The 16,412-nt window shown below is 37.0% G+C and overlaps 1 protein-coding gene across 5 annotated transcripts in view; it reads right to left on the bottom strand.

Annotated features, from left to right (window-relative positions):
• The window catches only part of Neto2 (neuropilin and tolloid like 2), a 72,775-nt gene that overhangs the window by 39,098 nt on the left and 17,265 nt on the right, over positions 1-16,412 (bottom strand). For 3 of the 5 annotated variants that reach the window (XM_052726814.1, XM_052726811.1, XM_052726812.1), the window contains exons 2-6: positions 12,631-12,687; positions 8,781-8,921; positions 7,912-8,160; positions 2,110-2,154; positions 1,903-2,030 (exon numbers count right to left, since the gene is read on the bottom strand). In XM_052726814.1, the coding sequence (XP_052582774.1) occupies positions 1,903-2,030; positions 2,110-2,154; positions 7,912-8,160; positions 8,781-8,921; positions 12,631-12,687 (620 nt within the window). The remainder of the gene's footprint in view (positions 1-1,902; positions 2,031-2,109; positions 2,155-7,911; positions 8,161-8,780; positions 8,922-12,630; positions 12,688-16,412) is intronic. The other 2 variants (XM_052726810.1, XM_052726813.1) reach the window with 2 other exon arrangements.

Below are 16,412 nucleotides of genomic sequence, written 5' to 3'. Positions count from 1 at the left end.
TGTTAATTTTTGTGAGTTGTACTTCCTGGACTGACCAGGGAATATCAATTCATATCCCAGACATGAAGGTTACTTTTTAAGTAGGAAATCACAGGAGAATGCCAGGCATGGTGGGGTACACATTTAATCCCAGCACTTGGGAGGCAGAGGCAGGTGGATGGATCTCTGTGAGATTGAGGCCAACATGGTCTACAAAGCAAGTTCTAGGACAGTCAGGGCTGTTAACACAGAGAAATCCTGTCTAGAAAAAAAAAAAAACCAAAAACCAAAAAAGAACCTTCCCTCACCAGAGAACAAGCCCCTGCTGTAACATGTTTCCTTGTTTTCCCTTTAGTTCAGTCATCTCCCTCTAAGAGTTCTGGATTGTAAGGGGCCTCACAATGGTGGTGTTGAAACCAAACTCATGGTATGTCCCCCGCTGACCCCTGAGGAGTAATGAGTAACTGAAATCCCCATAGGCATTTGTAACATCAGTTTTATTTTACTGTACTAATATACAGTTGTGTGTTTTCATAAGAATCACTGGTTTTATTTTAAAATTATATTTTCTTTTTGAGGAATACCTGGTAAGTTTTGTCTAATATTTCCAAGTGTTTTGACCTGTTTTAAAACATTTTCAGGTTATCTACCATTTTGCATAAATATAAATCTCATTTTTCATGCTTTTTTGTGGGAGGGTCAGATCTCACTTATGTAGCCCAGGTTGGTCCCCAAATCATGATATGTTCTTATAGTTCTCTTTCTTTCTTTTCCCTTTTCTACAAACACATAAATTAAATCTAATTTTATCTCTGTTGATATTCCTAGCAGTATAACTTAAAAATAAAAAGCACAAGTAGTCAACAATCAATCTCAGAGTTATTTAAAGGCATTCTTTTTTTGCAGCACTGTCCATAACAGGTTGACATGATTACCGAGAGCAGAACAGTGGGAACACAGACCTGAGTAAGATTCAGTGTTTGTATTTCACACTGATATGACCAATCCTTTAAGATATTTAACTTCTTCCAGTCTAATGTTCCTTACCAGAAAAAGGATTTCTTCTGAAGACATATGTGTGTCATATGTGTACACATGTATCTTCCTCTCTTGCTATCCACCTAATTAGTTTTTGAGACAGGGTTTCTCACTGAATCTTGAGCTCCCCATTTCAGCTAGACTGGGTGAGTAGCAAGCCTCTGGGGTCCGCCTGTGTCCCCTCCCTCCTTCTGCTAGTGTTACAGACGCGCACTACCACAAAGGTGCCTGGCTGTGTGTGGGTGCTGGGATCTGCACTCAGATCCTCTTGTTGCAGAGCAAGCACTTGACTCATCCAGCTGTCTTCCCAGGACCCTAAAGCACTTAAACAAAGTAAAACAAAACAAAACAAACAAAAACCCAGCAAGTATTTCATCAAGACTTGAATTCAGCAGTCAGAACTCTGTAGATTTTTAATTCATCAATACTTGCATTCAGCAGTCAGGACTCTGTAGATTTTTAAAAACCACAGTCTTTCAAGATGACGAGTCTTAATGTGGGGTTGATGAGATGGTTCAGCAGGTAAAAGACTTGCTGTGTGATCCCAATGACTGAACTTAACTCCCAGAACCCACATGGAGGTGGAAGGAGAAAAATCAACTCCATGAAGCTGTCCTCTGACTTCCACAGCTGGGCTGTGCCATGTGTCTTTGTGCACACACACACTTAAAAATTAAACAAGAACCTTAATATATGTATAATATCTAACTATTCCTATCTCAGTTTATTTAACTGTGAAAACACTGTGGTCCTAGTAGGTGCCCAATAGAGTAAAAGAAACAAAAAATTTAGTTACAAATATTTACATGAATCAAACAATACATTATAGAAATCATACATTCTTACGTTCGTCTCTGAAGTAAGTCAATATATAACAAACAATACCTTGGCTTTTGGGGTAGCTTTAATTGTCCATATGCAATCAACTGCTTGGCCAGGCTTTGTTTTTTCTTCTTGTTCTACCTGGCTAGAACGTATTATTCCATCAGCTCCTGAGAGCTCAAACTGGCAATCTAGAAAAAAAAAAAGATATTCAAAGAAAAATAAAACTAATAAAAAATGTCATAGGAAGAAAGAGGTAATATACTAAACCTGGGATGGGATTTAAAATACCTCCAAGGTAAGTAAAGTCTGGATCTGTAACAGAAAAGAAAAGAAAGTCACTGGTACTGAGCTTCCTTCAGACCTAACTCATGTCCAAAGCTTCACTACACAGCAATGTAAGAGACATTTTCATCGACAGATACTGCAGATCACTAGTCATTTGTGAGAAAGCTCATGGCGTTGACATTTAATGAAAATTTGTACACTTTTGATTTCATTATGTGTGCTTTATGCTACTGAAAATATTAATTGTCAAATGTAATAGTCCACTAACATATGGACAGATAAATAAAATATGGTCTATTAATACAATGGAATACTATTTAGCCTTAAAAGGAATACATTTCCTTTGTGTTGAGCTATAGTAAATGTTTTCTAAAACATTTGCTTCAATGGGTAGTGGTGATAATTTCAAAATAAGATAAATATACCCAATGCTAATGACTTATAAATAGTTCCTATTTAATCAGTCAAATGTTCTTTTTAAAAATATCACATATATGCCTCAACAATTATTTCTAAGTTAAAAGAGGAACCACAAATAAAAGACTGTATATGTACTCTGGAAAACCTAATTTACAGACATGGTTAAATCCAAGTAAGAGGACACTCAATTTTTATTAACACTGTCTTTAATTGAAGACACTTTAGAAAATCACCAAATTACATATTGGAAAGTGGAGAAATAAACTATTAGCTCAATTTCAAATACATTTCAGTGATTGTTCTTTTTAAACTAAAACTAAATTTATCCTCATTTAAAGAGTCAACTAGGAGCTGGAGAGATGGCTCAGCGGTTAAGAGCACTGGCTGCTCTTCCAGAGGTCCTGAGTTCAATTCTCAGCAACCACATGGTGGCTCACAACCATCTGTAATGAGATCTGGTGCCCTCTTCTGGCCTGCAGGGATACATGCAGACAGAACACTGTATACATAATAAATAAAACAAATCTTTTTTTTTTTTTTTTTAAAAAGAGTCAACTAGTGGACACCAGCTCTTCTGCAAAAGTATCAAAGCAGAATTAAAATCTTAAACTGTACTAGGAAAAAGCTATGAGAACTTTTTGGAAAATTAATCAGAATTATTTTTCATTTCTTTCTTTTTTAAAAAAATTATTTATTTATTTGAGACAGAGTCTCTCTTCATAGCCCTGTCTGTCCTGGAACTATGTAGACCAGGCTGGCCTTGAACTCACAAGAGATCTACCTTGCTACTATAGTGTATATAGGCTGGCCTTACTATGTAGTGTGCAACTGGAAATATGCCTGTAAATAACATCAAAATAAACACAGCTGTATTTCAGTCCATTATGTATCCCATATTTATTGTTATGAGTTTGTTTTCGAAGTTTAGAGATAAAACTGGGGAATTCCTGTCTACAGTAAAAAGGAAATATGACACAATAGAAAAAATAACCTAGGAAACTCAATACAGTCCTGAATTTGCTACTGTATAGAAAAGTACTTAATTCCTAAGCTTTCTCATCTATAAAACAGGATATTATGTAATGCTGATGATATTTCCATTAGTGAAAATTTAATATAATGAAGGTAGCACCACAAACCCTGTAAAGTACAAAGATAAAATATTCCAGAAATTCCAAGCATTTTTACCTATAAACTGTAAAAAAAGAACAAAACAAAACTACTTTTGTACAAAGTGAGTGTCTTTACATATAAAGTTGGCTGACTTAGTTTGTGTTTGTGTGTGTGTGTGTGTGTGTGTGTGTGTGTGTGTGTGTGTGTGTGTGTACAACTTGCAGAAATCAGTTCTCTCCTGCCACCTGGTGGGAGTCTGGGGATTACATTCAGGTTGCTGGGCCTATGTGCAAATGCTTCTTTCTACCTGCTGAGCTATCTTTCCAGCCCTAAATTTGGTTATTTAAAAAATATTTTTTAAAAAAGAATATTAAAAATTGTGTATGTATGTAGAGGCCAGATGTCCACTTGGGTATCTTCCTCTATCATGCTCCACTTTTTTGTTTTGTTTTAGTTAGAAACAGGATCTCTCATTGAACTCAACGATTCTCTCATAGAACCTAGAGTCTGAAGTTTTTGGCAGGACCAACCAGTGGATCCACTAAGTCTCTGCCTCCCAGTGCTGTGGTTACAGGTGTGTGTCACCACACACAGTCTTTCATTTTTACATAGTTTCTTTTACATGGGAGTGCATGTATACAGCAAGCAGTTTAACCACTGAAACATCTTTCCAGATCCTGAAAAGTATGTTTTATTGTCAATTTTTTTGTTTCAAAACTCTAAACTTGTAAAGATGTGACTCATATATAAGATTTTGTAGTAACATTTTATGACACTAAAGGGGTTACTTCAGTTAATTTAGGCTGTAAACATTAAATACATGACCTATGTAAACAAATAGCTTATTTTGTTACAAATAACTGGTTCTCAAGCTTCTGTGAACAAGTTTATAGGGCAGAATATCCTGTGAATCACCTCCTCAGTTATCCTTCTTAACTTCTTACATTTTGAGAAAAACAAGTTACTACATTTCAGTTGTAGTAAATTCCAAACAAAACATAGCACATTAACTATGGTTTTGAGACAACGTCTTGTGTACAGCCCAGGCTGTCTTCAAATGTGCTCTCTTCCTTTCTCAACCTCCTGAGTAGCAGGGATCCTAAGTGTGTGGCACCATTCTAGGCATGCCAACCATTTTTTTTTTTTGGTGTACATTTCAGTGATTTTAGTGCATAGACACAGTTGTTCAACAATCATCACTTTTTTTATTTTCAGAAATAGTTTTCATCATCAAAAAAGGAGTCTCTGCTCACTAAAGTGCTAACTTTCTACTATCTATTTCCATGAATTTGCCTTCTTGATGTCAGAACAGAGTCCAAGAATGGAGTTGTGTGAGAATTCTGAGTGCTTGTGAGAAACTCCAAGGAAACAAGATAAGAGTTGTGACCTCAGTTTCTTCAAAGCACAGAATTGTTCTTGGAATGTGTTTTTGTGCTCTTCACAGGTGTAGCAGACAGGAGTGAGCTTACTTCAGCTGTTGTATGTGCCTCTATGGAAAAGCACGTTTTTGCATGTGTTACTTGTCCTTGTGATTGAAGACCTTACTCATGTGACTCTTCTTAACCCTCAGAGTATAAACTGTCTGATGCTCTGAGTAAAGTTGGCTACTGCACAAAACTTTAGTATACCTCATTTTTAGGAACCTGCTTTCCCAGGTTCATGCCACCAACTAGTGGTAAACAACTTTAGATAATTTATACAATTGGACAGATACAACATATGCCTTTTGTTTCTAAATAATTTTCCTTAGCACATATCACAATTCACCTTGGAGCCTACATGACAGAGAAAACTGATTCCTACAAGTTGTCTATTAATCTCTATGTACCGTGACAAACATATACACAATAAAGGCAACACACACACACACACACACACACACACACACACACACACACACACACAATCACCTATTAAGCCATGGAAAAACGTCATGTTCACATAGTTAAGTGAAAGAAGTCAACCTGAAGAGTCAACGTACTGCACGATCCCAACCATACATGACATGGAAATGAGAAACCAATAGAGAGGCCAGTGGTTGCCAGCAGTTTAGGAGGAAGGATGTGCAGTGAGTGGAGCATAGAAAATTTTTAGGCAGTGAAACTACTCTGTAGAACAGTGGATATATGCTATTTACCAAACTCATTGAACATATAATATCAAGGGTGAACTATACTGTAAGCTAAAGACTTTGGGAAATTATGATGTGCCCATGTTGGTTTACTGATTGTACCAAATATACCACTCTTTTGGCAAGATGTGGATTCAGAGGAGTGGAGGGGCGCATCTGATAACTACTTCCTGCTAAGTTTTGCTGTTATCCTAAAACTGTTATTAAAGTCCATTAGACGAGTTTTACTGTTTGAAAACATTGTCCTTTCAGTATTAGATAGATGATACTAATGCAAAAAACTTCTATAATGCTTATTGATTCAGATACAAAGTGGTTTAATTTTTAAGGGAAAAAAATCTGGTAATAGAGCTGTATGCATAGCATAACCAGTTTTGTAAAAGCACACTGAGTAAAGAAATCCATCTTAAGAGGTAACTACCAAATTGTTATCAATGATTTAAACATAAAGTGACAGGATTATAATTAGTCTCATTTGTGTATTTTTCAATTAAATTTCCCCCATAAAAAACAAACAGAAAAGATTATACACTTGCTGCACTAGGCTGTCATTTCATTTTGTCATGTTTGTAAACTCCTTGGGCACAATAACATACCGATTTCTGAGTTTCCACATTAAAGTGTATGTACTTTCCATGGATAGCATTTGACCAGTGTTCTTACCTACAAGGTGTGGGTAAGACCATGCAGTAGGCTGACAGTGGAGTAGTGCCCAGATAGATCCACATCCAAATCCCCGTGAATTTTACTTTAAATGGTTATAAAAAGAGTATTATATTACAACATAAGATACATCAATAAGAACTTTAAGAAGACTGGGTCTGAAGAGACAGATTATCGTTTAAGAGCACTTGCTGCTGTTTGCAGGAAGAACTGGAGTTCTGTTCCCAGGATTCAGAGGGAAGTTCACAACCACCTGTAACTAGCTTCAGGGGACATGATGTCATCTTCTGGCCTCTGTGGGCATAAGTGCATGCAGACAGAGACAGAGACAGAGGACAGACAGAGAGACACACACCCAAAATAAAAAATGCACAGGAAACTATAAAAGCAAAAGAATTTTAAGAAAAGCTGTGAAGTCAGAAGTTAGAGCACTATGTCACAAATGCAGAAATGCCAGGATAGTCTTCCAGACAATGGAAGAGATAAGAACAGATCTAACTGTGAGTGATGGTGCACACCTTTAATCTCAGCAGAGGCAGACAGAATTGGAGGCTGGCATGATCTACATAGAGTTTAAGGACAGCTTAGGGCTACATAGGGAGACTGTCTCAACTTCCCACCTGCACCCCCAAACAAAACAAGATTCAGTTCCTAGAGGGAGTGAGGCTTTACTGGATTTTGGAATTTTTGATTTCCAGAACTACAACAACTCGTATTTCTCTTTCCTTAATCAAGTCAGCAAATTTATGTTATGTCAGTCCCAGGAAATGAATCCAGAAGGTATTACTATTTTACTATTGCAAAGTCTCAGGCACAACTTTATGGTAGAGAAAAGACTCAAACCCAGATCTAGCCTTCTTTTTTTTTTTTTTGGTTTTTCGAGACAGGGTTTCTCTGTGTAGCTTTGCGCCTTTCCTGGAACTCACTTGGTAGTCCAGGCTGGCCTCGAACTCACAGAGATCCGCCTGGCTCTGCCTCCCGAGTGCTGGGATTAAAGGCGTGCGCCACCACCGCCCGGCAGATCTAGCCCTCTTAAATGCAGGTGCAGTATTGATTATATTAAGTAGTTTCTAAAGTATTTATGCATGGTTAATAAGTGCAATTAAAAATATCTGCTTTTTTGGGAATTGTGAAAAGACAATGGATTGAATTATTTAAAAATATTATTTATTTTGATGTTGTTGGTCTTAGATGTGTGCCCTAAAAGATATTTAAGAAGAAAATGCAATGTTGCCTGGCCTATCACAGAATTGGACTGGGATGTGTGGTCTATTGCTCCCTATTTTAAACAGTTTTTACTTGTTCCTAGACTGATTTTCTTTTGACTTCGACAATTTCTTCAGTCTTATCTAATTACCTTGATCAAATGATCCTTTTCTAACCTTAAGATTCTAAAATTAGTGATATATTCAAATATTGAAAGGTAACTTATTTTTTAAGGACACTTAATTTGTTACCTGGGATGAATGAGTATTTTGCTCGAAATCCTAGTCCTTCAAGTTCTTCATCAGAACTAAATTTAATCCACATGAATCTTCCTGTTGATCTAATTAATGCAGGGCTTTTCATGCCACAGTAACGGTCTATAAGAGGAGAGAAGCCAAACGGTCCATCTCGAACTTCCAAGTGATCAAACCGACATTCAAATGATGGCTCTATATAATAGCGTTCGTCAAAGGTCAGCTCTATTCGTTGACGAGGAGCAGCTATAAAGTAAGAGTAAGCAAACAGGGCAGCATGAATAAGACATATAAGAATGGACCCAGATGACAAGCAAATCAATGACTTTAGTGCCTCACATCTGAGAATCTCACTGAGAACTATGTATGCAAAAGCCATAAGAAAAACTCACAGCAATAATAATGCCATATTCTAGAATTATAGTAACATAGTAACATTTCCCTGAGGTATTTCCCTGTGGTATATGTCATTTATTAAATTAGTTAATATACTTGGTTGACTAAAATGAGAGGAGGTGGAAGGCTAATTCTTGCTTACTTCATAAAAAGTAAGTGTATCATATGTGATACAGAGAAAAACAAAGGAACTCAACATGAACGTGCCAGTGAACTTACATTCCTTATCAGGGAATTTTCTCATACAGTGATGTACTTAATCGAACTATACTTTAAACAATTATGAATTCCCATTAAAATTTAACTATCATTTTGTTAATGTATTTGATATTTACAATATTTATCTTTATTATAATTCAAACACATTTAAATTTTGTTCAAACTGGTTTAAGCAGAGCATTTAGCTAATGCCCTCAGTTTTACAGTGAAGTAAAAGTTTATGTAAGAAAAGACAGAGATTTGTCAAATACCTTCCAAAATATAGATACACTCCTTGTTTGGCGGATATGAGTCAGGATAATTTGGTGAAGCAAAATGACCTCCATTGCTGGTTCGAACCCAAATGCCACACTGGGTTGCAGGAATGTGCTTGATCCCAATATTTTGTCCATCTTGAACAGAATTTTAAATATCATTACAGCAAAACTTAACAAGCATTATTTTCTTTCCCCCAACACCCTAAACAACTGCCTACCCTGTTGCATGTATGACTTCATAAGAACCACTGCCAAATGTGGTATGACAGCTGAGTACAGCAGAGGTGCAAGGAGGCTTTTATATATAATATACATCATATACATGTAATATATGCACATATTTTGAAAGCTTGACAGTAGAGGATAAGTTTGCCACAACAGGCACCTGCCACCAAGCCTGACAAACGGAGTTTGATTCTCAGAAGCCATATAGTGGAAGGAGAGGACCTGCAAGCTGTCCTCTGACCTCCACACCTAGGAGCAGTGGCACATTTCTTTGATGAAGGTAAAGCAGGATTAATGGACTGGGGACAACCAGGTGCAGCTGAGGGTGAAAATAGCAACTTGAAAATTGAGAAGCTGGTGAATGTTAACGAATTCAATGACAGTCCCAGGTTTCTCCCACTTGACTCTTGAAGTAACAGAGACTCTGACAGGAAACAGAGATTTATTTTTTGGGAATTCAATCTCTAAGAAAGGGTTAACAATACAGCTCAGAGAGTCCCAGATGTCAGTTCAAATCCAAGATGAGAGCCACGGCAAACACATCCTACCCAAACCTCCAGACAACTCATGATCAGCGTTTTAGTGTACCTGTTAAAGTATTAAGTACATATGCAAGGACAACCAGGAATTTGAAGAAAGCTTCTAGTATGAAAAATGGGTTGGAACACATGGAATAAAGCAACTCTGAGTAAATAAAGCCTATGCAAAAAAAAAATGAAAATAAACAATAAACCCAAGTTATCAACCAACCAGTAACAACAGGGTTTCATGCAATTTCCCCAGAGACAGAAAAGCAAATATATTCATAAAAGAAAAAGAAACACTTTCTAAAAAAAAAACAAAAACAAAAACCAAAAAACAACAACAACAAACATCAACAAAAAAAACAGAAGCAAGCTCCACCAAACAAAGAAAATCAGAGTGAGAAAGTTTAGAGCAGAGGTCCAACGCCTGTAGGCATGTGTTAAGTTTTCCTGGATCATATCAATACCTTTTAATCGCTCATTTTGGTTGCTTTCACACAACAAAAGAACTGGGTCACAGTTTCAGGGATAGGCTGATAGAGGCCTAAATATTTATTGGCTCTTTCCATAAAGTTTTGTAATTCTTAGTTTATGAAATAAAAATTGAGGAAGTCTCCCCAGATTAAAACAAAAATGTGTGAAAATATACAGAAATTAAATTTATATTTAATTCATTATATTGAGTTTCATAAGAAATTCACCACTTTGTATGTTAACTTAAAAAAAACAGTAATAAAAAACCCAAGAAAGCTGTAAGTAAACAATAGGGAATCTGAAAAAAAAAAAAAACTAGAGAAAATGAAGGAATTTATTATTATTAATTAATTAATTATTTTCTCTGCTCTATCAGTTCCCCTCCCTCCTTCCTTCTCCTTCGAGTCCCTCCCCAACGTCCACTCCCTCTCCCTTCCTGAAGGAGGAAATTTTAAAAATTGAATGAAAAAAATATTCCTAAACCTAAAACCAAAATTTGTATTGAAAAACTTTGATGAGTGGTTTAAATCGTGAGTGCTGATTTTTGCACTTATTTATTTATTTATTTATTCATTCATTCATTCATTCATTTATTTTGTGAGACAGGTATTGAAAAATTGTTCAGGCCAGATCAGGTCAGCTTTGAATTTGTGATCCTCCTGCCTCAACCTCACAAGTGGCTTGGATTAAAGGCTTGGACCACAGCCTGGTTCTGAATGTTGATTTGATCAGAACTGTGGTGCAATTTTATCTACAAGGATGGTTCAACAGGAAAGAAAGCGAATGCTTATAATATGTAAAGGAGTGAACAGTAGGTATATAAGTGAACTAAACTCTCATGTTTATTTCATGAGAAATCAGATGTTGTTGGAAATTGAAATGACCAAAAAGCAGCAGCTATTTACAGTATGCTAATTAAAGATTCTGAAAATTAAAAAAAAAAAAAAAGAAGTAGCTATTTTTGGTATAAGATGATTTAGAGCAGTGGTTCTCAATCTTCCTAATGCTTTAATCCTTTAATACAATTCCTTGTGTTATGATAGCCCTTAACCATAAAATTCTTTTCTTCTCTTTTCTGGAACTCACTTGGTAGCTCAGGCTGGCCTCCAACTCTGAGATCCATCTGCCTCTGCCTCCTGAGTGCTGGGATTATAGGAGTTCACCACCACCACCCGGCCATAAAATTACTTTTACTGCTACTTCATAACTGTAATTTTGCTAGTTATGAATCATAATGTAAATATCTTTTGGAGATACAGGCTTGTCAAAGGGATCTCGACCCACAGGTTGAGAAAAAACTGGTTTAGAGAGTTAAATGCTCATGCTTTTCAAGATGATGGCATGACTTCCGTCTCCATAACTCAGGGAGTGGTAGGAGAGAACCCACTTCCCAAAGCTGTCCTGCCCTACAGATGTGCACTGTAGCATATTTGTCTATCTTTCCCCAGACAAAATAAAAAAAAGTTTAAAATAGTAGTGGTTTTCATTAAGCAGGAAATAGGAAGAATAGAAGAAAAGTGATTTTTCCCAATTGTTTAGTATATTTTGATTTTTTTTTTTTTTTTTTTTTTTTTTTTTTTTTTTTTGGTTTTTCGAGACAGGGTTTATCTGTGTAGCTTTGCGCCTTTCCTGGGACTCACTTGGTAGTCCAGGCTGGCCTCGAACTCACAGAGATCCGCCTGGCTCTGCCTCCCGAGTGCTGGGATTAAAGGCGTGCGACACCACCGCCCAGCTATTTTGATTTTTTATCATGTGAACGTATAACTTTGATGAAAATAAAAAATAAAGTTGTAGAGAACATGTACTAAACTTTGACATGGAAATTTGCTAATAGAAAAAAAAAATCACACTAGCTAATCTTCTTCAAAGCCAGACAATACAATAGGACCAAAGGGCTTTGAAGACTGTACTGAAAGACTCTGCTTGTTCACACTAGAAAAGACACTTAATTTTTCTTAGTGATAAAACTGTAAATTTCGTTGAAATTTTGGATATAATTAACAGTGTATTAAAAGCTATGAGTGACGCTGGCTTTTGAAAAGTTGATCAGGGCAGGTTGTGTAGACAAGCTAGTAGCTGATTGTGGTTAAGTTGAGCTCTATAGGCTGATAGAAAGCTTTAGGTCACTACAATAATCAAGAGGAATGTGTTGGTTAGGATTTTTTGTCAACTAAGCTAGGGTCATCTAAGAGGGCACCTCAGTTGAAAAAAAAGCCCCTAGAAGGTTGGCCTAAGGGCAAGTCTGTGGGCGTTTTCTTGACTAATGATTGATGTGGGATGGTCCAGCCCACTGTGGGTAGGGCCACCGTGGGCAGCTGGTCCTGGGTGCTGTAAGAAAGCAGGTTGATCAAGAGTAAACAGCACTCCTCCAGAGTCTCTGCTTCAGTTCTTGCCTCCAAGATCCTGCCCTGGCTCCTGCTCTGACTTCCCTTGATGATGAACTGTGATGTGAAATCATAAGCCAAATAAATCCTTTCCTCTCCCAAGCTGTTTTTGGTCATGGTATTTTTTTTTTTATCACAGTAATAGAGAGCAAACTAAGACAAAGGATTATGAAATAGCACTCAAGTTATAATTCTTTCAAACTGCCTGAACATACCATGTACCTGTCCATACTTTACCTTGGGTCTTTTGGGCCACAGCAATCCCTTCCACTACAAGTACTGTTACTAGCAACACTAGAGAAAGAACAGAAAAGAATAGTTAAAAAGTTGAATTTATATTACATTTTACTAAGTCTATAAGGAAAATCTGATGACAATAAAAGATTAATAACTAAAATCACTTTTTTTAGATGGGTATTGTTATGGAGGCCAAGCTGGCTTTGAACTCAAAATCTGCCTTCCTTTATTTCCCAAGTGCTAGGATTATAAACATGAGCCACTACATTTGGCTTAAAATCACCATTTCTTACCCAATAGTCACTACAGAGTCTTTGAAATCCTAAATGTTATATCCTTGGGCTGGCGAGAGAGCTGGCTCATTGGATAAAGGTGCTTGCCACTGAGCCTGATAACCTGAGTTTGATGTCCGGAATCTATATGGTGGAAGGATGACTCCTCAAAGTTGTCCTCTGACCTCCCATGAGTACCATGGTGGGAATGTGTAAAAGCTTGAACATGCACACACACATATTCACAATGTAGATAAACAAATGCTATATTCTGATTTACTATTTGACCCTTAAAACAACCAAAGAAAAGATGTGACTGATTTTGTATTTCTTTATATAAGAACTAATAAATACCATGTGGCATTTAAAACAGTTTTTTCAATATGAAAACAAGCCCACATATATGTGTTGTGCAGGATTTTGCTAAGCCTCACTACTCCATTGACTCCACCTGAAGTGTGTTTATGCATTTGGTCAGCTGTGCAGTGTTTTATGCCAAAGCTCAACCGGATCACCCGACTTCTAGAAGTCAACTGAAACAGCTACTGTGCATCACTACGCTGCGGCTTTGCTGTAAACAGGAAGCTATATTTAGACACTAAAGCTATTTCACTCTTCACACCTAATATTTGAGACCCAACGAACAATATATTCTTTTTTTGTGTGTTTTGGAGATTCCAAAGACATTTTTTATGAATGGTGCCTTCTTTCATTCAGTGGAAAACTACTACTAGCCTACCCCATACTACTAGCCTACCCCAAACTACTGTGTGACTGAAGTAGGTATTCATATAGTCAATAGCAAGTATCTCCTTCTGTTGAAGGCAAAGGTATGGCTAGAGAATTCAGCAAAGTGCCTAAGAGTATGGACTTCAGGAGATATAGGAGTTTAAGTTTTTGTCTTATACCACTGTACTAGTTGTGAGGTCTTTTTAAGCTTATTTTACTTATTTGCAAAATCAGGAAGATGTACTAATATCATGGGACCAGTCTCAATGGTGTGCATATCATATGTACTAAGCATTCTGCTAAATAAATGGTAGATATTAGGACAATTAGCATCTTCCTAAAGTCAACTGTCAAAGACTACCTGTAATACAGGTGAAAACAGAGGTTTACAGACTGCCTAATGGAAACATGGAGAGGGAACTGATATTCATTCTTCTGGAGATAAAAGAGCAGAATGAGGAAAACATCTGGAAGTGAGGTATGTTCTGACAGACCTAATTGGACTTGAACCTTTGAGGAAGAAATATGGTGGCTTAGCAGGTTAGGAAAAAGGCAGGATAAGTCTGGAGAGTAAAAACTCTTAAATACCATGTTGATGGACTTGGACTTTCAATTACAATAAAAAAATCACTGTAGACTTCTGTTTGTTTGTTTATTGTGGTGTTAGGGAATGAACGCACAGCCTTGTGCATGCTAGCCAAGTGCAGATACATTTCTAGGTCCTCACTATAGGTTTTTATTTATTTTTAATTTAATTTGTTTGTTTGTTTGTTTTGTAGACAAGATTTTACTACATAGCCTTGGCTGGCCTGGAACTGTTAGGTAGACCACGCTGGCCTAGAATTCAGAGCTCTGTTTGCCTCCGAATTCAGAGATCTGCTGGAATTAAAAGGTATGCACCACCACACCTGGTCTCTCACTATTGGTTTTTTTTTTTTTTTTTTTTTTGGTTTTTCGAGACAGGGTTTCTCTGTGTAGCTTTGCGCCTTTCCTGGGACTCACTTGGTAGCCCAGGCTGGCCTCGAACTCACAGAGATCCGCCTGGCTCTGCCTCCCGAGTGCTGGGATTAAAGGCATGCGCCACCACCGCCCGGCCTCACTATTGGTTTTTAAACTAAGAGAGTGTATAACTGCTTCTAAGTTTCAGACCAACCCTCCTAATGGTTGTGTGGAGGCTAAACTTATAAAAAGATCATTTGAAAAGTAAAGTAATGACGATGTATTGAAGCAGAGATGTGACTGTGGAATTGCAAGGGAGAGAGACTAATGACATGATCAAGACACAGAGTAAACTGTAATTTATAGCTTACAAGATGTTAGGGGAGAAGGAAATAGAGTGATTGAAGACTGTGCCAAATGAGAGAGAGAGAGAGAGAGAGAGAGAGAGAGAGAGAGAGAGAGAGAGAGAGAGAGAGAGAGAGAACAGGTTTATTTAATAGCATGCCTTCAGTATCTATTAACAAGGCCATCAATGTTACAAAGATATAGTTCTTGTCAGTTAGTTTACATCTTAAAATCTAAGTATTTGATCTCTTCATCTTTGGTTTCTGGAATCCTTATTAACCTTTGTCTCCTTTCAACTATATTAATTGCCTTTCCCTTTTCAAGGACATTTTTTATGAATGGTGCTTTCTTCCATTCAGTGGAAAACGTACTACCAGCCTGTCCCAAACTACTGTGTAACTTGGAATAAGTATTGGACTTAAAATTAGAAAAACAAAACAAAAAAACCACTGTAGGCTTTTGTTTGTTTGATTAAAGATCCCATGTCAGAATGAACACTCTTTTTTTTTTTCCTTTTAAATTTCCATTTTAGGTGTTGTGGGACATGTCTTTAATCCCAGAACTCAAGAGGCAGAGAGGGTCTCAGTGAGTTCTAGGACAGTCATGGCTACATGGTGAGATCCTATCTCAAAATAAAATAAAACACTTCCCATCTTTATATTGGAACTGAATCAGAGGAACAGAGCCTGGAACTTAAATGCAACCACAAAAAAAAAAAATTAGAAGATTTATGATTAAAAAACAAAACAAACCCACAGTCCCCAAACATTAGGAATTTAAAATCCAGCAAATAAAACATCAATTTATGTGAGCTATCCTATCACAGGAAGCTATCTCCCATGGTGCATCATCCAGATGACACACAACTGTTCAAGAAATTTTTTTGTTCACGATCCTTTCCTTCCAGAATTACAGGTATAACTATTTATCAGTTTTCAAATTTATAACTTATAGCTTTAAAGCAAGTGCCACAAAGCCAGCAGACAGGGTAAGAAATCAACAAACAGGGCTGCAGAGGTAGCTCGGGGGTTAACAGCTCATAATGCTCTTGCAGAGGACCTGGGTTAAGTTCCCAGCACACACATGGGGGCTCAAAATGATCTGTAACTCCAGTTCCAGTGGATCGGATGCCCTTTTCTGGCCTTCAAGGGGACCAGGCACACATGTGATACACATACATACATGCAGGTAAAACATTCACACATATAAACTAAAAATAAATAATCTTAAAAAAAAAAGGAAATCAACAAACAGAAGCAGGACACCAATAATATAACTACGATTAAAAAAAGAAAGTATGTCAGAAAATTAAAAAAAATTAGTAGGTAATAAACACTCATACATACAAAATAAAATTTAAAAATAAATGGTTCTGGGATTGTATATTAATCACAGAAATAGCTGGGCAGCAGTGGTGGCACATGCCTTTAATCTCAATATTCAGGAGGCAGAAGCAAGCATATCTCTGTGAGTTTCAGGCCAGTCTGGTCTACCAGA

The sequence above is a fragment of the Peromyscus californicus genome, unplaced genomic scaffold, assembly GCF_007827085.1.
Source record: "Peromyscus californicus insignis strain IS unplaced genomic scaffold, ASM782708v3 Scaffold_8__1_contigs__length_139910024, whole genome shotgun sequence".
NCBI lineage: Eukaryota > Metazoa > Chordata > Mammalia > Rodentia > Cricetidae > Peromyscus > Peromyscus californicus.
This window is presented reverse-complemented; position numbering and strand designations above follow the sequence as displayed.